Source organism: Doryrhamphus excisus, linkage group LG8, assembly GCF_037039965.1.
Source record: "Doryrhamphus excisus strain RoL-2023G ecotype Guam linkage group LG8, RoL_Dexc_Guam_v1.1, whole genome shotgun sequence".
Classification (NCBI taxonomy): Eukaryota; Metazoa; Chordata; class Actinopteri; order Syngnathiformes; family Syngnathidae; genus Doryrhamphus; species Doryrhamphus excisus.
This window is the reverse complement of record NC_136364.1, coordinates 9,388,173-9,416,050: the sequence shown is the minus strand read 5'-3', so window position 1 is coordinate 9,416,050 and position 27,878 is coordinate 9,388,173. Positions and strand designations below refer to the sequence as shown.

The 27,878-nt window shown below is 43.6% G+C and overlaps 1 protein-coding gene across 4 annotated transcripts; it reads left to right on the top strand.

Annotated features, from left to right (window-relative positions):
* The first annotated feature begins 452 nt into the window (after window positions 1–452).
* On the top strand, window positions 453–27,424 carry prx (periaxin). 4 transcript variants are annotated; one of them, XM_078792767.1, is made up of 10 exons: window positions 453–612; window positions 6,406–6,461; window positions 6,564–6,671; window positions 7,275–7,400; window positions 7,486–7,645; window positions 7,801–7,994; window positions 8,508–8,740; window positions 9,453–13,451; window positions 15,603–24,193; window positions 25,981–27,424. In XM_078792767.1, the coding sequence occupies exons 1-10, from the start codon at window positions 609–611 to the stop codon at window positions 26,232–26,234; spliced, it is 13,725 nt and encodes a 4,574-aa protein (XP_078648893.1). In that variant the 5' UTR covers window positions 453–608; the 3' UTR covers window positions 26,235–27,424. The 4 variants fall into 4 exon arrangements, with proteins under 4 accessions (XP_078648893.1, XP_078648894.1, XP_078648892.1 ...); XM_078792768.1 differs by having other exon boundaries at window positions 492–666; window positions 25,894–26,131; XM_078792766.1 differs by having other exon boundaries at window positions 493–666.
* Window positions 27,425–27,878: the final 454 nt, after the last annotated feature.

Here is a 27,878-nt window from a genome sequence, read left to right as displayed (position 1 = left end):
GTGGTTAGCATGCTAGCTTAATTGGCAACCATATAAGTCACCCTATAAGAACTAAATATGCAAACAGAACATATATGGTAAGCATCTATAATAACTTCCAGAATGAGTTGTTGGCTACAAAGTTTTAGGTTCAGTACTTGTTGATGCATTTTATCAGCTGGTCCTGTGGGTCAATGAAAAAAGGACAATGTGTTCATTAAAAAGATGTTCTGATGCCGCAGTAATTAAGCGTTGTTATCCAGTGTCGGGGTCCAGCGTGCAGCCCCTCTAAGCCCACCAACAAGGCCTGCTAAAGCCTCCAACGCCAACAACAATAGGGTTTTGCAGAGACACACGACAAACTGCTGACTGTCCTTTACAGCTAATGCACGCCCATTCTGTTCTGTTGCCCCCACCCCACACACACACACATTGAGGATGTGAGGATGCAAAGTTCATCGTTGGATTTTTTTCCTCCCCTCCATCCATCCTGAGTTTGGTCTTTCACTCTGTGTGAGCCACACTGAGAGCGTCGCATCAAGCCCAACCCGGGATCCTGTCCGCCCAGCCCCGAGGCCCGAGTGCAGGCAGCTGTGTTGGTGAGCTCCAGTGGCGTCCTCCTGCAGACCATGTGTGAGTGTCTCCGTGGAATATTGCGAGTCACCTGGACACCTTCCTCTGATGCAGGTCAGGATGAATAACTTGATTGGCTTTCGGTCTGGATTGGTACATAACCAAAGTGCTGCTAGAGTAGGGTCTGTTCATTCGGCCATTTAACTGAGATCAAATATAATAATGACGTTAAATGTGACATCAGCCAAATAATGACATGACTAATAATCCATGCGCCTGCCTTGTAGTTCGCAACTTGATAGTTCCATTGTTGTGAGGTCATGTTACTCCTGTTGTGGCCTGGACTAGCCTATGATTGCTTTACCTAATGGTAGTTTAGTTCAATCCCAAAATTAGACATTCTCAGTTCATTCGGCTTGATGCCGACTGCAATCTTCAGTTGAATGGTCATCTAATTACACTTCAAAACATCAAGCAATCACATGGAATGTCAGTTAATTTATGTTTCAGGTTAAGGACGTGAGCACTGTGTCGACTAGGAAACATGACAACCACAAAAAAAAATTGCCATCATTGAACAACACGGACATCTCTACCCCGCTAAGCTCAGAAGCACACCCCAAACCCCCATCCCAGTATAAATCTAAATCCTGGCTTTGTGCATCAATGTCCATGTTTGCTGACATTGCTGGAAGTCGTCCCATCGCAAAGGCATCCCGAACCCATCATGACATCATGCCAACACTATTGCCACAACACCATTCCTCCGACATCAACACAAAATCCAAGCACCTGATATCCTGATACCATCGCCACATCAACATTCTTGACAGTATCCCAGCAAAATCTACCAACAAAAATCCACACTTATACCCAAAACATATTGGAATTACAGCAGTTCCTTTGCCAAAACTTGCCAACATCGTCCCAAAACCATTCTCCTAAAATCACCAAACCCTGTCCACAAAATCCAAACACCTTTTTTGACCGTATCCCAGCAAAATCTCCAGAACATCCTGACAAAATCTCAATACAAACCCAAAATATATTAGAATTACACCAATTCCATTGCCAAAACAGTCCAACTTAATCGCAACACCAGTCTCACCAAAGCCCAAAAAACTCCCTATCATCAAAATCCAAACACCTTTCCTGACCGTATCCCAGCAAAATGCCCACTGCATCCCAATTCCATTACCATCTGACATCAGACTCTTTCCAACGCTATTCCAGCTCACATTTAATGACATTGCGACCATTGCAACAACATCCCAGTACCATCCTGACGCAGTCTCGACACCATTCCCTCAAAACTCTACAACATTCCCACATCATCGCCACAAAATCCCAACAGCATTCCAGACACTATCCCAACAACATGGTCAAAAGATCCCAACATCACCCTTTGTACCCCAACAACAGTTGTGTTGTTCTTTGGGTTCTGGATCAAAACAATTTGTTTTCACGTGACCGTTTATTGTCCAAAATTTAATATTTTGAAGTTTGAACCGAAGTTTAACCAAACTCTTGGGATTGCTCCCAATGTTGTCTTTTGGGTTGGTGTCATGGAAACCTTATCACTACACATGAATGTGTGTAAAGGATGGATCTTAACACACACACACACACACACACACGCATGCACAGTGTTGGTACACATGAGCAGCTGAAGCAGCCTAGTGAGAGGAAGCGTCACCCTTTCTCCAAATCCTGCCCTTTCTATTTTTAGCTATGGTTTAAAAATAATCCATAAACAACATTGCCTGCTGGAAGTGTCATTCCAGGACTCCACAATCTCATCATCATTATGTTGTCTATCTCTGTTGACGTGACTGTCAGTCCTCTCAGCGCCCTCACAAACTTTCCACTATATTCCAAACCTTGTTATCTCCTTCTCCTCCCTCCGTTATCAGTCACACAACCCCGCCTCCCACCGCCCTAATATGGGGGCATTTCCCTGCCCTCTGGCCAATCAGGAGCCCAGAGCCGTTCCTCCTAGAGATGCCGTTGTCCCAAGCCGGGCCTGCGACTTCAGTGAGGGGAGTAACGGGCTGGGTCAAAAGTGATAGACGGAGAGGGGGGAAACTTGGGAATACCAGCAACGAGAAGGAGTTGGCAGCAGTTTAGCAGAGGCTGAGATTGAAGCCCTACAGCTGGGAAAAAGGTAGGATGGATCAGAAGCTTCCGTTGTCCTGGAGGTTTTGTGGAAAGTTGCTTAGACTGCATGAAGGAGTGGACATGGCTGAACAATGGCACGCTGTTAATACACACACAGAGTAGTATGTGTCACCCACATTTTAAAACAGCTCGTGAAAATAACTGCTGCTAACATCACATTTAGACAGGCCGGACTGGGTGGGCTTTGGGGTGGAGGCCATTCTCAAAAAGCACATTTTGTGGTGGTGCGAAATCACTTTAAAATAAGTGACGTAGAGCTGTCACTGTCTAGCCTTCATCTTGACATTACACAGCAGGGACAGCTGCACTGTGATGGTCATTGGATCTCTGTGCCCCCCTCGAGTACCGAGCCCGACCCCAACATACCCCCCAAGCCTGGTATGTTGGTGGTATGCACGGCGAGGGCACTCTGTGGGTGACAACAGGGCCTGGAGAGCTACACATATTTCCGTCTTCTTCCTTCAACCAGACCTAGTACTCTACGACTCAAAGTTTGTAGACCCTCTATTTACATTGAAGAGCCTTGTCTGTGAGACGCCTCCTCCAAAGGTGCTACTTTGCCCACTTGACATCTGTAGTTTTAGAACATAACTGCAGTTTTTGGTAGCGCTGTAGGACGTGTTGTGTACTGTGGGACGGATTGAGTGGTTCTGGTTCGATGTTGGGTTGCCAGACCTTTTTCTTTAAGACCTACAATGAGTATCGACTGTGTGAGATTTTGCGGCCAGAGTCAGCATGCATTCATCCACTGAGATTTTCCGGCATGGTGCGACTGTCATTGGCTATGTGTGTTGTATGTGTGATGTGTTTGAAGTTCCTGATGTGGTTTAATCCAGCATCCTCCTGGTCAGTTTTCTATGTGTAAGTAACAACATATGTTTGGACTTCAGTTTCTGTCCTCAGCATACTAAACGGATCACGTGGATCCTAATACCGCTTCAAACACGCAAGGCATCTGAAGCCTCCGTGAGTTCAGCTGGTGTGACAGAAGCCAAGAAGCAGAGGATGCTCAAATTCAGTCCGAACCCTCAAGTAATGTTCCGAATGTCTCATGTCATTGAAGCTACTGTGGATTTCACAGAGATGAACTGAAGTGACATGATGGCGAATGATGTCCGCTTCCTGGCGTCAGGCTTTGGGCGGTGGTGATGGTGGTGGTGTTTGTAGGTGGGGTTGATTTCGGAGCAGGAAGTAGGGTCAGGAGTGGTTGGGGGGGGGTGTAGGATGTAAGGAAACACAGTTTGACATCTACGGGAGGGAGAACTTCCCTCAGCATCCACATGCCAGAGAGGGAGGAAGACTGGTGTAAACACACCATTATGCACCATGTGACTTTTCACATTGATTTACTAATGAGATATGTGGACATTTCTGTTTCCTGTTTACACAGGCTTACTTCCTTTCCACGGGTGTGTTCATTTGTGGATGGTCAGAGGACATGCTGGCATTGGACAGTTGAATCATTAAGCGCAGGACGCTTTTGTCGAAAGTTGTTGTCTTATCTCAACACTGAGGACAGGAAGTGTGTGTGTGTATGTGTGGTCAGTGCAGTTTGATTATGATTGATGGACTTTTTTTTTTACCTTTGCTTTACTCAAATCTAGTGTATGTTGTCTTAAGTGCCTAATGTTGTCTAATTTTGTGTTGCCTGTGTCTATCATTATCTCATTTGGTCTTATATTGTCCATTGTCCAGAGCTGCAGGGCGGCCCAGTGGTTAAAGCACACGCCACACAGCTAGGAGAACGAGGTTCGATTCCCCTCTTGGGTACTCCGGTTTCCTCCCACATTCCAAAAACATGCTAGGTTAATTGGCGACTCCAAATTGTCCATAGGTATGAATGTGAATGGTTGTTTGTTTATATGTGCCTTGTGGCTGGCGACCAGTCCAGGGTGTACCCCGCCTCTTGCCCGAAGACAGCTGGGATAGGCTCCAGCACGCCCGCAACCCTCGTGAGGATAAGCAGTAGAAAATGAATGAATGTCCATTGTCCAGTCATTTTATGTCATGTTGTATCACAGTGTTCGATACTGTCATATGTTTTGTCATTTTATGAGTCATTTTGTTTAATGTTGGCCAATATTGTCTCTTGTCTCACATAACCTAATATTGTCTCATGTCTCATTTTGTGGAATGTTGTCTCACTATGTATAATTTACTCTCATGGTGTCTATGGCGTTGGCCATCACATGGCTCTAGCAGTTTTTTCCTGTTGTGTTGCGTCTAATATTGTCTTCTAATGTTTACACTCATCCTCTACGAGGCTGGATCTATGTTGAGGATGTTGCTTGTTTCGTTTGACGCAGCCAACAATAACATCATCATCATACGAGCGCCTCAGAGCTGGATCACACCAAGCACAGTCCCATCATTCAGTGATTTTGCATTCCTTCATGCAAGGTGTTCTTCTCATGCTGCTTACATCCAGTATGAGATGCTGTCAGTGCTACTCATACCTCAGCATGTTCCCGCATCTTTCCTTCATGGGGGCATCTGCACCAGTCGGGCCAGGCCTGCACTCGTGATCTATAATAAGAGGCAAGAGTAGTCAGGCATGTGACAAATAGAGGGATCTCCGCCTCCTCGGCCACCTGCTGCTGTCTGTCTACAGTCACAGCTGAAAACGTCCAAGTGGTCTTCACCTTTACCGTACAGCACTTTCACATCAAAAGCTGTGCTGGTTCTGATCTTCATATGTAACACAGTGTAAAGATTTGTTTAAAAACATAGGATTTGGACCTAAGAGGTGATCGATGGACACGTCAATGAGGGCTACCAAGTTGCAGATAAGAGAATGGACCTGCTAAGTCTTCTGAGAACGCCTTGTGTTCTCTTCAAATGAATGTGTGTTATGTCATCTTGTGACCCGCAGGACACCTGACACCCGCAACACGCCCAAACGGGCTCGGCATCCATGCAGACACTCTACACGACACACACACACACACACACACAGGTGCGTGCACATACATAGCAGATGCGAGGCTGTTAAAAAAGTGATCACACGAAGGCGGGACTCTCTGGAATGTCATAGCAGAGGGGGCTGCGGGAATGCAAGCCAAGTCATTCCTTAAGTGATGGGGCTCAGCTTATGCAGTACATACACACACCAATAACAACCTTAACTAGAAATGCTGCTGCATTTTACCGTTTACTCGCGCTGTTACTGTTGTTGTTGATGATGATGATGTCTCAATCCGCCTTGTGTCTCCTAGCAACAAAGTGATGCTGCTGTGACTGGCTTTTGTGTTTAACGGGTTCTCATTTGTCAGATTAAATAAGCGTTTTTAATTATCTTCAGGCAGGCAATGGACTCTATTTGTTGCGGTAGATATGTCAGTTTAGAGTTGTAGAGCAGGGGCGTCCAAACTTTTTCCACAACAGAAAAAAAAATGGATGCAGGGGCCACTTTGATACATTTTGTACATGAAAGATGCTAAAACCAATCCAATGTAGATCAATATATGCTTAACTTTCTAAACAAAACATCCACATCACAGCTTTGTGTTATATAGCAAATTAGTGCAATATCCAATCACAAAGAATTAATTTTAACTTCAAGATAAAGTGAGGGCCAATACCTTATTGTTATTATTACCATACATATTTGCCAGTGAGATGAACACTCACACAGGCACAGAACTCATAAATGAACACATTATTGTTCCCTTTCAGACTCTGACAGAGAAGAAGACGACGGCCATGTTTACAGCGCAAGCAGAGATCAACCTGTAAGTGAACGCTGACGTCAACGTACCCATGTGTTTATTATTGCACTGCGTCACACTGAGAATTGTCGATAAGACGCAACACGATGTCCCCACTGACAACAGGTAAAAGATAAGAGGCGGTCTCCCCCCTCCAGCAGACCCCCCACTGGCCCGCAGCGCAACCCTCACCACAGCAGCTCTGCAGAGGAACACGAGAGTCCAGAGAGAGTGGTGAGATGGAAATATACTGCACATGCATCCCAACAATCCCATGTCAGCTGTACGGTATGGACTAAAGTATAGGGACAGCTGCAGAAGTGAAGAAAACGTGGCATCATTGCAGATTCCACTCTCCTGGGAAGACTTTCTGCAAGCTTTTGGGAATTTTGTCCATTTGTGATGGACTTTCACAGCAAACTCCTCCAAGCGTGTGATTTTGCTTTGTGAACTGAGAACAGAAAGTGTTCCAGCAAAATGTCTAGCAAAGATGAAGAATTAAGATTCAGGGACAACAAAGTCCAACTTTTCATTGATTCATTAAGAAATGAAAAGTTGTGTCACTTTACATTTGACCATATTTTGTATGAGGGCCAACATGGCTGCCATTGAAAGCCGATGACCCCCAGCAGCACACCCTCACCACCCGCTTTTGTAGACCACAATGGTCTGGTCCAGCCACGTAAACAACTTTCATTTCCATCCAGTCAGCAGATGACAGTGGTGGTCTTTTCACAGGGCAGCAGCTGGACGCCCGTCAACCACAAAAACATCCCAATGTGACCTCACTGACTGGAAGTACGTAAGCCTGAGCGTTGAGTTTTTGTTGCTCTGCAGGAGCAGAAGGAGAAGCTTCATGCAGAGTTGAAGCAGGTGCTGAGTCAGAAGAGAAGTCACCTGAGAGAGTCCACCTGTCAGCTGGCCCAACCAGAAATGAACCCAGAAACTGACAATGAACCAACTGTAAGCTCCACCAACTCCATCATCTGCAGCTTCGACTGGGATAGGAGTCACAGTTCAAACCTTGCGCCTTGTCTTTGTGTACCAGATCGAGGTGGCGGTCTCCAAGCCGCAGGAGATCGTAGTCGAGACGGAAGCAGAGGCCGGCGCTAGCGGCTACAGCGTGACTGGCGGAGGAGAACGAGGGATCTTCGTCAAAGACGTCCTCAAAGACTCGCCTGCTGCCAAACATCTCAGTCTGCAGCAAGGTTCTCTCGGCACACCTTAATGAGTCATTGTTGATATCAATCCAGTTCTGTCCAAACTTTTACAGGGAACCAAAAACTAACTGAGAATAAATTGCAGTTGCACTGTAGGGACAAATGTACAGTATTAGTAACACTCTTTCCTATGATGCGTTAAGGTGACCAGCTGCTGAGCGCCAAGGTGTACTTTGACAACGTACGGTATGAAGATGCTCTGAAGATCCTCCAGTGTGCCGAGCCCTACAAAGTCAGCTTCCTGGTTAAGAGGACCGTCCCAGGAGCGGACCTCAGCATGAGGCCCGGAGTGCCCAGTGTGGAGGTTAAAGGTCCCAATGCCAAGATGGCCAAAATGGTAATCCATTAACATTGAGACTTGTTACATGTCTGTGCAGTCTAAGGGGAGATATTTCCCAAACATTTCTCATCAGGAGGGTTTAATTAGCTTGTAAATTAGACTACAAGAAAAGTATAAACACCAGACTGCGCTGTTCACTAATATTCAAGCCTTCTCTTGTGTTTTTGGCCACATACTGTACATGTAAAGAACAATTGTGCTAACATAGCATGCTAGCTGCTAGCTACTCAGCCATGAAGGCCTGCGGATGGAGTAGCTATAAAGTAAAACAGAGTCTTCATGCTTGGTTGATGTTCTTTCACTCTGTGCTGATAGCATGTCTAACAGATAAAGGAACGCTACTGTTTAGCTAGACAAGTCATAAAAAGTTAATTTAAGAAGAAACTCCTCTATAAATGCCTTTTGCAGGTTATATTGATGTGCGTCAGTGGCCTATTTGGTGTGTTTACAATAAACTAAACAGACTGTAAAACCTGAAGGACCTAATGTGTTGTATGTTTTGTATTTGAGAGCGTGAAGGGCACCAAGGCATTCAAGACCAAGAAGAAGCGAGGTGGCCGCTTCGGTCTGAAGAGGCTGAAGGAGAAGCGCCAAGAAGAGCTGGTCATTGAGGGAACGCCGCCCAGGCTGGAGATAAGTGACGTGGAGTTGGAGTTTTCTCTCCCTAAATTCCAACACAGGAAGAGTGCCCACCTGGAAGCGGCAGGCGGGGGTGATTCAGTGAAAGCAAAGAGGAAAATCAGGTCTTTCTCTTCATAGGAAATAAGTTTATTGCTACTTTTTTCTGATACAGTGGAACCTTCAAAACAACCCAAAATTGGGAGACTTCAGCTCGAATGCATCGAATGGATTTAGTGCATAAATGCTTTTTCTTTGCCTTTTTTGAATGCCACCATAGAAAGGTAACGCTTATGACCAAGAAAAAAACTCATAACCATAGAACAGGAAATGGCTGTTCAGTATTAGTAATACAACTATTTCAATGTTTCAAACCTTTATTATTTCCGGTTATACTGTACCAATAAAAACACAAAGAAACAGCTTCCTGTTCCCTCTCCCTTGAGTGTCCGTCTGTCAGTCGTCTACAAAGGGAGTAGAAAGAGTAGTTTGCTTTAGTTTTACAATGCATGTCTTGTTGCATTTGTGGATAATAAAGAATATCAAATTTTAAAGCTTTATGATTGCCACAGCTTGATCCCGGAACAAATTAATTCCTTTTACAGTATTTCATTTCCTATAAAAAAAAGTGGTTTTGATATGACAACAGTCTGAAAGTCACTTTTGGAGGTTCCACTGGAAAAACAATTATTGTGTTCTTACAATAACTGCTGTTGCAAGTATACTTTGGCGACTAAACTGACGATGTCAAATTGAGCATGCAGGCAAAGTTAACATCTTCTAAGAGATGTTTATGGTTTTCCTTGTATTTTTCATCGTTTGACAATGTTTCCTCAGGTTTCCTCGCATGAAGACAAAAGGTCGGATTGGAGAAAAAGAAGATAGTGGACAACTGGAGGGAACACTGAATATCTCCCCAGCTGGGGTTCCAGGAGCTAAAGTAAAAAGCAAAACAAAAGGACACAAGTTTGGAATCAGCTTTCCAAGGACCACCGAGTCTGGATCTGTGGAGTTGAAGAAGCCAGACGTGAACATCCAGCCTCCATCAGTGGAGTTTAGTCTGTCTGCTGGTCAAGAGAAGCAAGGGGCAAGCTTTATTTCCCCCGATGTGGAGTTTGCCTTTCCTTCCGGCAAAGCGGAAGCCTCTTTACCCACTGGGAAGGGAAAGGTAGAAATTAAAGCTCCAAAAGTAGAAGTTAAAGGAGCAGGAGGCGAAGCCACTCTGGGAAAAGTTGAAGTAGAGTCAGGAAAAGGAGATGGTAAAATTAGAATGCCAAAGATAAAACTTCCCAAAGTGAGACTCTCACGTCATTTGGATGACAGCGATGATGGTATCAAGGTAAAAGTTCCTCAAGAAGACATTAAGGCCCAAATGAAAGCTGGAAGTGGGTTTGAAGCGCACATCCTCAAACCAAAGATCGAAGCAGACCTTCCTTCCATGAACATGCCTTCTGTGGATATTTCTTCACCCAAAGTCAAAGGAAAAGACATGGACATTTCTGTGCCTGACCTGGAGTTGGATGTTGGCAGACTTCCTGATGAAGTGGAGGGCACTTTTAAAGGACCAGAAATTTCTATACCCACACTTGATATCTCTTTATCAAATATGGGATCCTCTGATGGGACAGTGGAAGGTTCAGGAAGTACAGGGAAGTTTATTCTGCCTTCTGTAGACATTTCCCCACCCAAAGTGAAGACTGATGCTGGAGACGTAGACATGGACGTTTACATTGGTGGAGATGGGAAGTTCAAACTGCCTAATTTTAATGTGTCCCTTCCAAAGGTCAAACCACAAAAAGGAGTGGTCCATCTCAAAGGAGCAGAAGGTGAAGGAAGCGTTAAGTTATCCACTGTGGACATGACTCTTCCCAAAAGCAAAGATCTGGAAATTGACATGGACTTTTCGATTAAAGGTCCTAAAGGCGGAAAGGCCGTGATGCCAACTGTTGATGTTTGCCTTCCCAAAGTTGAAGGAGGCCTGGATATTGAAGGTCCTGATGTCAAAGGAGGAAAGTTGAAAATGCCAACACTGGATGTTTCTTTGCCAAAAGTCAATCTTCCAGAGGGCGGAATCACACTGAAAGGTCCGGAATACAGTGGAGCAAAGATTGAGATGGGTGACATCGATGTTTCACCTCCAAAAGGACAATTTGAGGGGGGTGTCGATCTTGAAGGTCCTGATGTCAAAGGAGGAAAGTTGAAAATGCCAAAGTTTGATGTTTCTTTACCAACTATAAATCTACCAGAAGGTAGTGTAAAACTAAAAGGTCCAGAACTCAAGGGAGGAAAGACGGAAATGCCAGACGTTGATGTCTCACTTCCTAAAGGAAAAATAAAGGGTGATTTTGGCATGGAAGGTCCTGGAAAGTTTAAAATGCCAACAGTAGATTTCTCAGTTAATCTCCCAGAGAGTGGGGTTAAACTGAAAGGTCCTGACATTTCCCTTCCCAAAGGAAAAGTTGAAGGAGACTTTGACATTCAAGGTCCTGATGTCAAAGGAGGAATGTTCAAAATGCCATCGTTGGATGTTTCTTTGCCAAAAGTTCCAGAAGGTGGCATCAAACTAAAAGGTCCAGACTTTGAGGGAAGAAAGATTGAGATGCCTGACTTAGAGGTTTCACTTCCCAAAGGAAATCTTGAAGCTGACCTTGATGTTGAAGGTCCAGAGATGAAGGGAGGAAAGTTTAAAATGCCAACATTTGATGTTTCTTTACCTAAAGTCAATCTTCCAGAGCGTGGACTCAAACTAAAAGGCCCAGAACTCAAGGAAGCAACAATGGAAATGCCAGAAATTGACGTCTCATTTCCCAAAGGAAAAGTTGAGGGTGACTTTGACATTGAAGGTCCTGATCTCAAAGGAGGAAAGTTCAAAATGCCAACAATAGATGTTTCTTTACCAAAAGTCGATATTCCAGAGGGTGGTGTTAAAATCAAAGGTCCAGAACTAAAGGGAGGAAAGATAGGAATGCCAGATGTTGATGTCTCAATTCCCAAGGGAAAAGCTAAAGGTGACTTTAATATAAAAGGTCCTGGAAAGTTCAAAATGCCAGCGCTAGACGTAACTTTACCAAAAGTTCATCTCCCAGATGGTGGTAATGAACTAAAAGGTCCGGAATTCAGTGGTGTAAAAACTGGCATAGATATTTCCCTTCCCAAAGGAAAACTTGAGGGAAACTTTGACATTGAAGGCCCTGACGTCAATGGAGGAAAGCTCAAAATGCCAACGATGGATGTTTCTCTACCTAAAGTCAATCTTCCAGAGGGTGGTGTTAAAACAAAAGGTCTAGACTTTCAAAGAAGGACGATTGAGATGCCTGACTTGGATATTTCACTTCCGAAAGGAAAACCTGAAGGTCATCTTGCTTTTGAGAGTCCACAGATAAAGAGTGGCAAATTTAAAATGCCAAAGTTGGATGTTTCTTTACCCAAAGTCAATCTCCCAGAGGGTGGTGTAAAACTAAAAGGTCCAGAATTCAGTGGCGGGAAGATGGAAATGCCAGATGTTGATGTCTCACTTCCCAAAGGAAAAGCTGAAGGGGAAATAAACACTGAAGGACATGTTGGCAAAGGAGGGAAGTTCCACATGCCCACTGTTGATATTTCTTTTCCTAAAATTAAAACAAAAGTTCCAGAGATGAATATTGAAGGTTCTGACATCAAAAGTGGAAAGGTCTCAGTACCAACTGTTGATGTTTCGCTTCCCAAAATTGAAGGAGGCCTGGATATTGAAGGTCCTGATGTCAAAGGAGGAAAATTCAAAATGCCAACAATGGATGTTTCTATGCCAAAAGTCAATCTTCCAGAGGGTGGAATAAAAATAAAAGGTCCAGAACTCAAAGGAAAAAATATGGACATGCCAGATATGGGCATATCTTTTCCCAAAACAAAAACAGAGGGAGAAATAGAAATTGAGGGACATGTCGGAAAAGGGGGAAAGTTTAATATGCCCTCTGTTGATATTTCGCTTCCTAAAATTAAAACAAAAGGTCCAGAGATCAACATTGAAGGTCCTGACATGAAAGGTGGAAAGGTCTCCATGCCAACTGTTGATGTTTCCCTTCCCAAAGTTGAAGGAGATCTTCATATTGAAGGCCCTGATGTTAAAGGAGGAAAGTTCAAAATGCCAGCAATGGATGTTTCTTTACCAAAAGTCAACCTCCCAGAGGGTGGCATCAAACTGAAAGGCCCAGAGTTCAGTGGTGCAAAGATTGAGATGCCTGATTTAGATATTTCACTTCCCAAAGGAAAAGTTAAGGGTGGTGTTGATCTTGAAGGTAGTAATGTCAAAGGAAGAAAGTTAAAAATGCCAACATTGGATGTTTCCTTACCAAAAGTCAATCTTCCAGAACATGGCATCAAAGTAGAAGGTCCAGACATTGGAGGAAGAATGGAAATGCCAGATGTTGACATCTCACTTCCCAAAAGAAAAGTTCAGGGTGACTTTGACATTGAACTTCCTGATGTCAAAGGAGGAAAGTTCAAAATGCCAACATTTGATGTTTCTTTACCAAAAGTCAATCTTCCAGAGGGTGACATCAGACTGAAAGGTCCAGAACTCAAAGGAGGAAAGATGGAAATTCCAGATGTGGACGTTTCACTTCCCAAAACAAAAGCAGAGGGAGAAATTGGAATTGAAGGACATGTTGGCAAAGGAGGAAAGTTTCAAATGCCCTCTGTTGATATTTCTCTTCCTAAAATGAAAACCAAAGGTCCAGACATCAACATTGAAGGGCCTGACATTAAAGGTGGAAAGGTCTCCATGCCAACTGTGGATGTGGCCCTTCCCAAATTTGAAGGAGACCTTGATATAGAGGGCCCGGATGTCAAAGGAGGAAAGTTCAAAATGCCAAAGATTGATATTTCTTTACCAAAAGTCCATCTCCCAGAGGGTGGCATGCAACTTAAAGGTCCAGACCTCGAGGGAAATCTGGAAATGCTAGATGTTGATGTCTCACTTCCCAAAGGAAACGTTGAAGGGGATTTTGACATTGAAGGTCCAGATGTCAAAGGAGGAAAGTTCAAAATGCCGGCAATGGATGTTTCTTTACCAAAAGTCAACCTCCCAGAGGGTGGCATCAAACTGAAAGGACCAGAGTTGAGTGGTGCAAAGATTGATATGCCTGATTTAGATATTTCACTTCCCAAAGGAAAACTTGAAGGTGGTGTTAATCTCGAAAGTCCTGATGTCAAAGGCGGAAAGTTCAAAATGCCAAAGTTGGACTTTTCATTAACAAAAGTCAATCTTCCAGAGCATGGCATCAAACTTAAAGGTCCAGACCATGCAGGAAATGTAGAAATGCCAGACATTGACATCTCACTTTCCAAAGGAAAAATTGAGGGTGGTGTTGACGTTGAAGGTCCTGATGTCAAAGGAGGAAAGCTCAAAATGCCAAAGTTGGATGTTTCTTCACCAAAAGTCCATCTCCCAGAGGGTGGCATCAAACTAAAAGGACCAGAGTTCAGTGGTGCAAAGATTGAGATGCCCGATTTAGATATGTCACTTCCCAAAGGAAAAATTAAGGGTGGCATTGATCTTGAAAGTCCTGATGTCAAAGGAGGAAAGTTTCAAATGCCCTCCGTTGATATTTCTCTTCCTAAAATGAAAACAAAAGGTCCAGAGATCAACATTGAAGGTCCTGACGTGAAAAGTGGAAAAATCACCATGCCAACTGTTGATGTTTCCCTTCCCAAAGTTGAAGGAGACCTTGATATTGAAGACCCTGAAGTCAGAGGAGGAAGGTTCAAAATGCCAAAGTTGGATGTTTCTTTACCGAAAGTCAACCTCCCACAGGGTGGCATCAACCTTAAACGTCCAGACCTCGGAGGAAAGCTGGAAATGCCAGATGTTGATGTTTCACTTCCCAGAGGAAAAGTTGAAGGGGGCCTGGATATTGAAGGTCCTGATGTCAAAGGAGGAAAGTTCAAAATGCCAACATTTGATATTTCTTTACCAAAAGTCCATCTCCCAGAGGGTGGCATCAACCTTAAAGGTCCAGACTTCGGAGGAAATCTGGAAATGCCAGATGTTGATGTTTCACTTCCCAAAGGAAAGGTTGAAGGAGGCCTGGATATTGAAAGTCCTGATGTCAAAGGAGGAACGTTCAAAATGCCAAAGTTGGATGTTTCTTTACCAAAAGTCCATCTCCCAGAGGGTGGCATCAAAATTAAAGGTCCAGACCTCGGAGGAAAGTTAGAAATGCCAGATATCGATGTCTCGCTTCCCAAAGGAAAAGTTGAAGGAGATTTAGCCATTGAAGGTCCTGATCTCAAAGGAAGAAAGTTCAAAATGCCAAAGTTGGATGTTTCTTTACCAAAAGTCCATCTCCCAGAGGGTGAAATCAAACTAAAAGGACCAGAACTCAAAGGAGGAGAGATGGAAATGCCAGATGTGGACGTTTCACTTCCCAAAATAAAAGCGGAGGGAGAAATAGGAATTGAAGGAGAAAAATTTCAAATGCCCTCAGTTGATATTTCTCTTCCCAAGATGAAAGCAAAAGATCCAGAGATCAACATTGAAGGTGACATGAAAGGTGGAAAGCTCTCCATGCCAACTGCTGATGTTTCCCTTCCCAAAATTGAAGGAGGCCTGGATATTGAAGGTCCTAATCTCAAAGGAGGAAAGTTCAAAATACCCAAGTTCGATGTTTCTTTGCCAAAAGTCAATCTCCCAGAGGGTGGCATCAAACTTAAAGGTCCAGAGTTCAGTGGTGCAAAGATTGAGATGCCTGATTTAGATGTATCACTTCCCAAAGGAAACATTAAGGGTGGTGTTCGTCTTGAAAGTCCTGATGTCAAAGGAGGGAAGTTCAAAATGCCAAAGTTGGATGTTTCTTTACCAAAAGTCCATCTCCCAGAGGGTGGCATCCAACTTAAAGGTCCAGACCTCGAGGGAAAGCTGGAAATGCCAAATGTTGATGCCTCGCTTCCCAAAGGAAAAGTTGATGGAGATTTTGGCATTGGGGGCCCTGATGTCAAAGGAGGAGGAAGGTTCAAAATGCCAAAGTTTGATGTTTCCTTACCAAAAGTCAATCTCCCACAGGGTGGCATCAACCTTAAAGGTCCAGACTTCAGAGGAAAGCTGGAAATGCCAGATGTTGATGTTTCACTTCCCAAAGGAAAAGTTGAAGGAGGCCTGGATATTGAAGGTCCTGATGTCAAAGGAGGAAAGTTCAAAATGCCCAAGTTCAATGTTTCTTTGCCAAAAGTCAATCTCCCAGAGGGTGGCATCAAACTTAAAGGTCCAGAGTTCAGTGGTGCAAAGATTGAGACGCCTGATTTAGATGTGTCACTTCCTAAAGGAAACATTGAGGGTCATGTTGATCTTGAAAGTCCTGATGTCAAAGGAGGAAAGTTCAAAATGCCAAAGTTGGATGTTTCTTTACCAAAAGTCCATCTCCCAGAGGGTGGCATCCAACTTAAAGGTCCAGACCTCGAGGGAAAGCTGGAAATGCCAAATGTTGATGTCTCGCTTCCCAAAGGAAAAGTTGAAGGAGATTTTGGGATTGAAGGTCCTGACCTCAAAGGAGGAAAGTTCAAAATGCCAACATTTGATGTTTCTTTACCAAAAGTCCATCTCCCAGAGGGTGGCATCAAACTGAAAGGTCCAAACCTCGGAGGAAAGCTGGAAATGCCAGATGTTGATGTTTCACTTCCCAAAGGGAAAGTTGAAGGAGGCCTGGATATTGAAGGTCCTGATCTCAAAGGAGGAAAGTTCAAAATGCCAACATTTGATGTGTCTTTGCCAAAAGTCAATCTCCCAGAGGGTGGCATCAAACTTAAAGGTTCAGACCTCGGAGGAAAGCTGGAAATGCCAGATGTTGATGTTTCACTTCCCAAAGGAAAAGTTGAAGGAGATTTTGGCATTGAAAGCCCTGATGTCAAAGGAGGAGGAAGGTTCAAAATGCCAAAGTTTGATGTTTCTTTACCAAAAGTCAATCTCCCAGAGGGTGGCATCAAACTTACAGGTCCAGAGTTCAGTGGTGCAAAGATTGAGACGCCTGATTTAGATGTGTCACTTCCCAAAGGAAACATTGAGGGTGGTGTTGATCTTGAAAGTCCTGATGTCAAAGGAGGAAAGTTCAAAATGCCAACATTTGATGTTTCTTTACCAAAAGTCCATCTCCCAGAGGGTGGCATCAAACTTAAAGGTCCAGACCTCGGAGGAAAGCTGGAAATGCCAGATGTTGATGTCTCGCTTCCCAAAGGAAAAGTTGAAGGAGATTTTGGCATTGAAGGCCCTGATGTCAAAGGAGGAGGAAGGTTCAAAATGCCAAAGTTTGATGTTTCTTTACCAAAAGTCAATCTCCCAGAGGGTGGCATCAACCTTAGAGGTCCAGACTTCAGAGGAAAGCTGGAAATGCCAGATGTTGATGTTTCACTTCCCAAAGGAAAAGTTGAAGGAGGCCTAGATATTGAAGGTCCTGATGTCAAAGGAGGAAAGTTCAAAATGCCAACATTTGATGTTTCTTTGCCAAAAGTCAATCTCCCAGAGGGTGGCATCAAACTTAAAGGTCCAGACCTCGGAGAAAAGCTGGAAATGCCAGATGTTGATGTCTTGCTTCCCAAAGGAAAAGTTGAAGGAGATTTTGGGATTGAAGGTCCTGATCTCAAAGGAGGAAAGTTCAAAATGCCAACATTTGATGTTTCTTTACCAAAAGTCCATCTCCCAGAGGGTGGCATCAAACTGAAAGGTCCAAACCTCGGAGGAAAGCTGGAAATGCCAGATGTTGATGTTTCACTTCCCAAAGGAAAACTTGAAGGAGGCCTGGATATTGGAGGTCCTGATGTCAAAGGAGGAAAGTTCAAAATGCCCAAGTTCGATGTTTCTTTGCCAAAAGTCAATCTTCCAGAGGGTGGCATCAAACTTAAAGGTCCAGAGTTCAGTGGTGCAAAGATTGAGACGCCTGATTTAGATGTGTCACTTCCCAAAGGAAACATTAAGGGTGGTGTTGATCTTGAAAGTCCTGATGTCAAAGGAGGAAAATTCAAAATGCCAAAGTTGGATGTTTCTTTACCAAAAGTCCATCTCCCAGAGGGTGGCATCAAACTGAAAGGTCCAAACCTCAGAGGAAAGCTGGAAATGCCAGATGTTGATGTTTCACTTCCCAAAGGAAAAGTTGAAGGAGGCCTGGATATTGAAGGTCCTGATGTCAAAGGAGGAAAGTTCAAAATGCCCAAGTTCAATGTTTCTTTGCCAAAAGTCAATCTCCCAGAGGGTGGCATCAAACTTAAAGGTCCAGAGTTCAGTGGTGCAAAGATTGAGACGCCTGATTTAGATGTGTCACTTCCTAAAGGAAACATTGAGGGTCATGTTGATCTTGAAAGTCCTGATGTCAAAGGAGGAAAGTTCAAAATGCCAAAGTTGGATGTTTCTTTACCAAAAGTCCATCTCCCAGAGGGTGGCATCCAACTTAAAGGTCCAGACCTCGAGGGAAAGCTGGAAATGCCAAATGTTGATGTCTCGCTTCCCAAAGGAAAAGTTGAAGGAGATTTTGGGATTGAAGGTCCTGACCTCAAAGGAGGAAAGTTCAAAATGCCAACATTTGATGTTTCTTTACCAAAAGTCCATCTCCCAGAGGGTGGCATCAAACTGAAAGGTCCAAACCTCGGAGGAAAGCTGGAAATGCCAGATGTTGATGTTTCACTTCCCAAAGGGAAAGTTGAAGGAGGCCTGGATATTGAAGGTCCTGATCTCAAAGGAGGAAAGTTCAAAATGCCAACATTTGATGTGTCTTTGCCAAAAGTCAATCTCCCAGAGGGTGGCATCAAACTTAAAGGTTCAGACCTCGGAGGAAAGCTGGAAATGCCAGATGTTGATGTTTCACTTCCCAAAGGAAAAGTTGAAGGAGATTTTGGCATTGAAAGCCCTGATGTCAAAGGAGGAGGAAGGTTCAAAATGCCAAAGTTTGATGTTTCTTTACCAAAAGTCAATCTCCCAGAGGGTGGCATCAAACTTACAGGTCCAGAGTTCAGTGGTGCAAAGATTGAGACGCCTGATTTAGATGTGTCACTTCCCAAAGGAAACATTGAGGGTGGTGTTGATCTTGAAAGTCCTGATGTCAAAGGAGGAAAGTTCAAAATGCCAACATTTGATGTTTCTTTACCAAAAGTCCATCTCCCAGAGGGTGGCATCAAACTTAAAGGTCCAGACCTCGGAGGAAAGCTGGAAATGCCAGATGTTGATGTCTCGCTTCCCAAAGGAAAAGTTGAAGGAGATTTTGGCATTGAAGGCCCTGATGTCAAAGGAGGAGGAAGGTTCAAAATGCCAAAGTTTGATGTTTCTTTACCAAAAGTCAATCTCCCAGAGGGTGGCATCAACCTTAGAGGTCCAGACTTCAGAGGAAAGCTGGAAATGCCAGATGTTGATGTTTCACTTCCCAAAGGAAAAGTTGAAGGAGGCCTAGATATTGAAGGTCCTGATGTCAAAGGAGGAAAGTTCAAAATGCCAACATTTGATGTTTCTTTGCCAAAAGTCAATCTCCCAGAGGGTGGCATCAAACTTAAAGGTCCAGACCTCGGAGAAAAGCTGGAAATGCCAGATGTTGATGTCTTGCTTCCCAAAGGAAAAGTTGAAGGAGATTTTGGGATTGAAGGTCCTGATCTCAAAGGAGGAAAGTTCAAAATGCCAACATTTGATGTTTCTTTACCAAAAGTCCATCTCCCAGAGGGTGGCATCAAACTGAAAGGTCCAAACCTCGGAGGAAAGCTGGAAATGCCAGATGTTGATGTTTCACTTCCCAAAGGAAAACTTGAAGGAGGCCTGGATATTGGAGGTCCTGATGTCAAAGGAGGAAAGTTCAAAATGCCCAAGTTCGATGTTTCTTTGCCAAAAGTCAATCTTCCAGAGGGTGGCATCAAACTTAAAGGTCCAGAGTTCAGTGGTGCAAAGATTGAGACGCCTGATTTAGATGTGTCACTTCCCAAAGGAAACATTAAGGGTGGTGTTGATCTTGAAAGTCCTGATGTCAAAGGAGGAAAATTCAAAATGCCAAAGTTGGATGTTTCTTTACCAAAAGTCCATCTCCCAGAGGGTGGCATCCAACTTAAAGGTCCAGACCTCGAGGGAAAGCTGGAAATGCCAAATGTTGATGTCTCGCTTCCCAAAGGAAAAGTTGAAGGAGACTTTGGCATTGAAGGTCCTGATCTCAAAGGAGGAAAGTACAAAATGCCAACATTTGATGTTTCTTTACCAAAAGTCCATCTCCCAGAGGGTGGCATCAAACTGAAAAGTCCAAACCTCGGAGGAAAGCTGGAAATGCCAGATGTTGATGTTTCATTTCCCAAAGGAAATGTTGAAGGAGGCCTTGATATTGAAGGTCCTGATGTCAAAGGAGGAAAGTTCAAAATGCCAACATTTGATGTTTCTTTACCAAAAGTCAATCTTCCAGAGGGTGGACTCAAAGGTCCAGAACTCAAAGGAGGAAAGATGGAAAAGCTTGATGTGCACGTTTCACTTCCCAAAATAAACACAGAGGAAGAAATAGGTATTGAAGGACATGTTGGCAAAGGAGGAAAGTTTAAAATGCCCTCTGTTGATATTTCTCTTCCTAAAATGAAAACCAAAGGGCCAAAGATAAACATTGACGGTCCTGACATGAAAGGTGGAAAGGTCTCCATGCCAACTGTCGATGTTTCCCTTCCCAAAGTTGAAGGAAAGCTTGATATTGAAGGCCCTGATGTCAAAGGAGGAAAGTTAAAAACGCCAACATTTGATGTTTCTTTTCCAAAAGTCAATGTCCCAGAGGGTGGCATTAGACTAAAAGGTCCAGAACTTAAAGGAGGAAAGATAGAAATGGCAGATATAGATGTCTCACTTCCCAAAGGAAAGGCTGAAGGAGGCCTAGATATTGAAGGTCCTGTTGGAGGAAAAGGAGGAAATTTCCATTTGCCCTCTGTTGATATAGCTCTTCCTAAAATGAAAACAAAAGGTCCAGAGATCAACATTGAAGGTCCTGACATGAAAGGTGTAAAAGTCTCCATGCCAACTGTTGATGTTTCCCTTCCCAAAGTTTCAGGAGACCTTGATATTGAAGGTCCTGATGTGAAAGGAGAAAGGTTCAAAATGCCAAAGTTTGATGTTTCTTTACCAAAAGTCCATCTCCCAGAGGGTGGCATCAACCTTAAAGGTCCAGAACTCAAAGGAGGAAAGCTGGAAATGCCAGATGTTGATGTTTCACTTCCCAAAGGAAAAGTTGAAGGAGGCCTGGATATTGAAGGTCCTGATCTCAAAGGGGGAAAGTTCAAAATGCCAACAATAGATGTTTCTTTACCAAAAGTCAGTCTCCCAGAGGGTGGCATTAAAGTAAAAGGACCAGATTTTAGAGGTGCAAAGATTGAGATGCCTGATTTAGAGATGTCATTTCCCAAAGGGAATTTTGAAGGTGGTGTTGATGTTGAAGGTCCTGATGTCAGAGGAGGAAAGTTCAAAATGCCAACATTTGATGTTTCTTTACCAAAAGTCAATCTTCCAGAGGGTGGACTCAAACTAAAAGGTTCAGAACTCAAAGGAGGAAAGATAGAAATGTCAGATATAGACGTTTCACTTCCCAAAACAAAAGCAGAGGGAGAAATAGGAATTGACGGACATGCTGAAAAACGAGGATCGTTTCAAATGCCGTCTGTTGATATTTCTCTTCCTAAATTGAAAACAAAAGGTCCAGAGATCAACATTGAAGGGCCTCGCATGAAAGACGGAAAGGTCTCCATGCCAACTGTTGATGTTTCCCTTCCCAAAGTTGAAGGAGATCTTGATGTCAAAGGAGGAAAGTTAAAAATGCCAAAGTTGGATGTTTCTTTACCAAAAGTCAATCTCTCAGAGAGTGGTGTTAAAATAAAAGGTCCAGACTTTGGAGGAAAGGGGGAAATGCCAGATTTGGACGTCTCGCTTCCAAAAGGAAAAGCTGAAGGAGAAATAGAAATTGAAGGTCATGTTGGGAAAGGAGGAAAGTTTCAAATGCCCTCTGTTGATATTGGTCTTCCTAAAATAAAAACAAAAGGTCCAGAGATAAACATTGAAGGTCCTGAAGTTAAAGGTAGAAAAGTCCCCATGCCAACTCTTGATGTTTCTTTTCCCAAAATGAAATCTCCAGAAGTAGATGTCAGCTTTGACGGTCCTGATGTCAAAGGTGGAAAAATCACCATGTCCGGAATGAAAGGAGATATTCATCCAGCCAAATTTGATGTTAAAGGTGTGGACATTAAGACAGGTAGTGTAGAAGGTCCAAGTTCATCTCTTAAAGTTCACACAGTCAAACTGCCATCAGTGGACATCTCCGCTCCAAAGGTTGATCTAGACTTTGGCATCTCCAAGCCAAAAGGTGATGAGGTGGAAGTGGCACTTTTGAAGGCCGAGGGAAGCCGACCTTCTTCAGGAGGAAGCTTTGATTTACCCAGTGTCTCTCTCAAAGTCCCTAGCTTTTCTCTTCCGAGGTTTGGTGGAAAGTCCAAGAGTGGTAATCTGGAACTATCAGGACAAAGCAGTGAGGGGAACATTTCTCTCAAGACACCTTCCATGGAGTTGGACTTGGACAAAAACATCAAGGGGAAAAAAACTAAACTCAAAAAACCCTCTTTGGGAATATCTAAAGTAGATGCAGATGTGTCTGTGTCTTGTCCTGAATTAGATGTTAATTTAAAAAAAAGGGCAATTGACATTCCGAAATCAGATGTTCAACTCTCAGAGGCCACCATGGAAGGAAAAGGTCGCTTCCATGCACCTGATGTCACCATCAAACTGCCAAAGTTCTCCAGGCCCGCATTTGGTTCAAAGGATGGAGATTTTGAAAAGCCAAGTGGTGACCTTGAAGCTAAGGCTAAGGTCAGGATGCCATCAGTGGAGCTGTCACTCCCAGCCTCTAAATCACCAGAAACTGAAGTTCTTATCCCCAAAGCGGAAGTGGACGTATCAGACGCTGACATCAGAGCCTATGAGGGAGACTTGAAAATCCCAAAGAGACCTGCAATTGATGTCTCTGTCCCCAAAGTAGACCTGGCTGTGCCACTTCCCAAAATAAAACATGATCCCAGTTACGAGAAGGCCGGAGCCAAATTCAAGATGCCCGATGTTGACCTGTCCTTACCTAAAGGGAAAGTAGGCAACATTGAAGGAAGTGGTGCTGGAGCTGAAGTTGAGGGGGGGAAGCTAAGAATGCCTCACATAAGCATTCCTAGTGTAGACGTATCACTGCCGAAAGGAAAACCTCCAAAGACTGAAGAACCAGAAGTTGAACTTAAAGGAAAGCTAAAAATGCAGCCAGTGGATGTGTCCCTTCCCAAGGCACCACATGCTCATATACATGGCAGCGACTTGAAGACTCCACATGCTGACATCAACCTGCCTGAACCAACAAAACCAGGAGCAAAAATTGAAGTTGACACAAATGTCCAGTCACCACATGTGGACGTTGATGTGAGTCTCCGTAAAACCAAACAACACGCAGGCAACAAAGAGAAAGCTGATGTGCACGATGAAGGAGCGCATGCAGGCCTGAAACTAAAGATCCCAACGCTGGACATCAAAGTTCCGAAAGGAGACCTGGAGCTGGATTTAGGACGAGGCAAAGGAGAGGCTACAACTGAAGGCAGCGGCAAAGTCAAAGGGCCAAAAGTGAAAGGAGCAAAGTTTAATATTGGAATGCCAAAAAAGAAAAATGGTGGGGCTGTCGCTGATGTTGGAGTTCCCACTTCCCACAATGGACACACAGGGGGTCCAAACGTTCAAATGGAAGGCGTCACGTTACCAAGTGGTTCAGCCAGTGTGGGGACAGGAGGAGGAAGTGGCCTCCCAAGGATTCCAGACATAGACTTTGACATCGGCACATCACAAGATGAAGATGAGGAAAGGAAAATCAAAATCCCAAAGTTTGGTGTTCCTTTACCCTCTATGTCATCCCCCGAAGGAAGGATGGAGTTGTGTGGGCCAGAGATCAGATATGAGGGTGCCAAGGTACCGAAAGTGAAGAAAGCAGTTTTTGTTCTAGTAAATCCACCTCAAACAGAGGATGTCACTTTATCTACCGGTGACCCCATCCAGAAGACAACAAAGATCCAAACAAAGTCCATAGAATCCTCTGTCACACAGAGAGGAGCTGTTAGAATTCCTGAAATGTCAGTCAGTGCTGGAAAATCTGGGTCAGCTGACGTCACTCTCAAAGCAGAAGGTTCAAGTTCAAGTCCACACAAGGTCTTCAAAGACGACACAGGCACGTTGAGCGGAAAGGTCAAACTTCCGAAGGTAGAATTAACATCTCATTACGCAAAGAAGGCTGCAGCAGACAGCAACCTGGAAATGAGAAGCAAAGTGGTTAAACATTCATCATCTGGGGAAATAGAGCAAGGCCCTGCAGGGCTTCAGCTGAAACCAAGCAAGATTTCATTTGAAGGTTTCCCTGAGGACTCCTCAAAGGGAGTTGTCATACACTCTAGGACGGAAAGGCTGGAGAGGGACGGCTCCGGTTCTCCTTCTGGTTTTACTGTGGAGTTCAGCTCAGCAAAGATGGACACCAAAAGAGACTCCCGAGAGGCAGAATCTTCCCCCTGGTTGAAGGCCCCAAAGTTCACCCTGAAGCCACACTCCACAGGTACGGGCATTAGTGTGCGGTTGTAACATGTAAGGTTGACTCTTGACTGGAAACATATTGTTTGAAAGACAGCACAGTGGTACCTCATAGTTTGACCACAATCTGTGACTCTGGTCTGACTTCGATTTAGTCCACTTTCAAATCAAAGTTTCAACTCAATGTCCAGCGTGTACTGTTCGTCCCCGCAGTCGCACCATCTGGCATCCCCTACTGTAGCGGAGAGGCTTCTCGGGTTGTGAGATCGTCTCCCAGGATGCACTAGTTTGGAGCGGTCAAAGGTATAGGGGGTGTGTTCAAATCAAAGAACACGGAAGGTTGTCCTCTTTTGGTGATTTTATTTAGGTTATGATGTGGTACTGATGAGACATACATACAAAGACAAATACACAATAAATGATAAGTAACTTAATGTAACTCATATTACACAAGTATAAAGATGAGCTAAAGGCACGCTACACACAGAAATTCAACAAAGAAACCAAGCAAACATGACACTCACTAGAATAACCGTTAGTCATAGTTAGCTTAAATACTGATATTAGCACCGATGAAAAGGGAGCCTAACTTTGTGAAAAGGGTGCCCAAACTACTCCACAGCTCCCACAATAAGCCAAAAAACTCACCTTTATGCATTCACGCACAGCATCAACCTAGTGATATGATGTATGAAGCGCAATAAGGCTCAGAGATCTATATATTGTTCAACCGAAAAAACGTCCCGCACTGTGGTGCGTTTACTGACCGCTGAACACCATAGGACAAACGACACTCTAAGCCGAACATACAATGCAATGTAAATTATGGGCTTTCTAACAGTCACAATGTTTATGAAATTAATATCAATGCGTTTTCTGTATACTAAGTAACAGAATGTAATCTTGAATAATGCCTGAGAACTAACACTGCACTCTAAGCTGAACATACAATGCAATGTAAATTATGGGCTTTCTAACACACTCAGAAGCACATAACCAGTCAAATGACACAAAAAACTGCTCCATGCCAGTTGAGAGTTCCACCAAGTACCATAGGAAAAAATGGACAAAAGTACTTGGATGCTGCTTGAGTCTTTATTTATAAAGTGAGTCTGCTTAATTTATGGTAAATTCTGGAGGATATTTGTATTCTCTTACCAACTTCTGTCAGAAGACGTCTTGGAAAAAAGACAAAGAATTAGGGGACACAAAATCTGAACATTAGGACAGAAAGTTTTTGGTTGGAACTTTTGGTGAGTTCAAACTTAAAGGTACCACTGTGAAAGCTGACGCAAAGCAACAACACATTTCTACTTTCATGTTGATAAATGGGCGGCACGGCGGTCTAGTGGTTAGCGCACAGACCTCACAGCTAGGAGACCAGGGTTTAATTCCACCCTCGGCCATCTCTGTGTGGAGTTTGCATGTTCTGCCCGGGCATGCGTGGGTTTTCTCCGGGTACTCCGGTTTCCTCCCACATTCCAAAAACATGCTAGGTTAATTAGCGACTCCAAATTGAATGTGAATGGTTGTTTGTCTATATGTGCCCTGTGATTGGCTGGCGACCAGTCCAGGGTGTACCCTGCCTCTCGCCCGAAGACAGCTGGGATAGGCTCCAGCACCCCCGTGATCCTTGTGAGGAAAAGCGGTAGAAAATGAATGAATGAATGTTGATAAATGTCCGACTCATTAATTGTCACATCTTGTTTTGTCTCCGCTATAAAGACTAAGTTTCCCTTCTGCCTTACACCCTTCCTGTCTTCCCTCCTGTCTTGTCTTTGTCCTTCGTCCTTCGGCCACGCCCTCTGGCAGGCTTCCTCCAGATCACGCCGGAGGGGTCTCCTCGGGCCCAGCGTCGAGGAGAGGTGGGGGGCGAGGCCAACGTATCGGGGTCCTTCAGTATGCACACGTCAGATGTGGACGTCACCACCCGGGAAGCGTCTTCCTCGGTGGGAGGGGTCATCACCACGATGACCAAGACGTCGAGGATCACACGGCACTCCACGCCGGCCGGGACACAGACGGGTGAATCGTTGGTGAGCACTCGTCAGCCCTCAGACCTCTGAGGAGGACGTGAATGTCTTCTTTTTTCTACTTTGCCAGCATTAACAGTAGAGTAATATATATTTACCTTTTCATTATAATTGTGCCTTTTTGTTACTCCCTCTCAAAGTGTGTTAGAATAGTTGGTGGTAAGATTTCACATTAAACGTAATTATTTTATGTTAAGTCACAGTAGTTCCATTTACTGCCAGAGGACAATGTAAATATACAAGTCATGTATGGAGTTAAAGTTCCTTTTTTTTAGCATTATTGGCCTTTTCTCTGAGAGTAACAGTCACAATTGCTTTTGTTTGTACTTCTGCTTCTTTGCATTTTGTTTTTTTTAAGCATTTAGCCTGTCAGTGATGCTCAAACATACTTTTTTGTATTATCATCATGAACTGTAAAGCTTCTAGCTGCTGGCTGTCAAGCGTTTTCTTCAAACTGCTGCTATTTTAGTTCACGTTTCTATTTGTCATGCACTACCATGCAACGTTTTGACGTTCGGGTCCTTGTCAGTGAACATCAAAGTGGTGCAAAAAGTTGGGCATATGCATTCAAATTTTAGGGAAGGTCAAATTAAAGGTTACACTGCATTTGAGCTTCATCCTGGTAATTATTAATAAAACTGAGTTGGACTTGCTTGATGGACCCTACTTTATCAGCATTTACCCATTTTGGAATTATTTTTAATGCAATTTTATCCATTTGTAAGTCAATTTAAGAACCTATATCAGAAATGGACCTTCCCACAATATTGAAAGCACACAATGTTCCACCAAGATGAAGAATTAAGATTCAAGGACAACTAAACCAACGTCTCGCTGATTCAGTACTCTCGCTGACAGTCATAAATAAAACATTATTGTCTTGGGAATAGAACTAACATCTGACATGTTGTTGTAAAGTGCAGCCAGTTAGTTTGCGAACCTTTCAAGTGGACACTGTGGAACGTACACATACAGTTTATGACTTGGGCTGGCTTTCCTTGCTGTGCCTGTTTTGCAGGTGAACACATTTGATTTATTTTTTTCAATGTTTCAAATGCTGGATGAAGTTACGTTATGTTGTGTAGAAATGAACGCCCAATATGGTTTGGTCATGTGGTTTATTTTCTTTGTTTTTTGTTGTGTAAGTGGCAAGTGTTGTGTCCTCAAATGCATTGGAGAGATTGTTGGTTAAGATAAATAAAATAATATATTCACACAAAAAAGGATGTTTCAGTGTCATAAATTAGCACAATCAACAGCACAAATCCGAATTGTTTTTGTTTTACAACTCATGTTTTTAGCAAGGTAGAAGAGTCAGCAAAAAAGAATTCAATCACCACATTCCCATAGGCCACTTGAAAAACAGCTGCAGTCATTGCTGTCCAATGAAAAGCCAATCAGGGAGCATGTTGGGAAAAAAACATTACCATTAAAATTGCAGTTTATATTTAAATATAAAGTAGTGATATATAATTAAATTAATATTCTGGAAATATGTTGAGACTCATTTCCATTCATAGTTGAATGACTGGTCTGTATTAACTATAAAACTGTAACCCACTTAATCTCGACTCTCCTCATACTGGCTGCATGACGTCATCACAAGATGGTGTCGACGTCGCGCTCAGGATGCTAATCAGTAGCTATACTTGCCATGTTGGTTTTCCTGAAGCTATT

Coding starts and splice junctions, on each gene's coding strand:
- prx (XM_078792766.1), top strand. CDS start 609: ATGTGTGAGTGTCTCCGTGGAATATTGCGAGTCACCTGGACACCTTCC. Junction 667..6,405: donor GACACCTTCCTCTGATGCAG/GTCAGGATGAAT, acceptor GTTCCCTTTCAG/ACTCTGACAGAGAAGAAGAC. Junction 6,462..6,563: donor GCGCAAGCAGAGATCAACCT/GTAAGTGAACGC, acceptor CACTGACAACAG/GTAAAAGATAAGAGGCGGTC.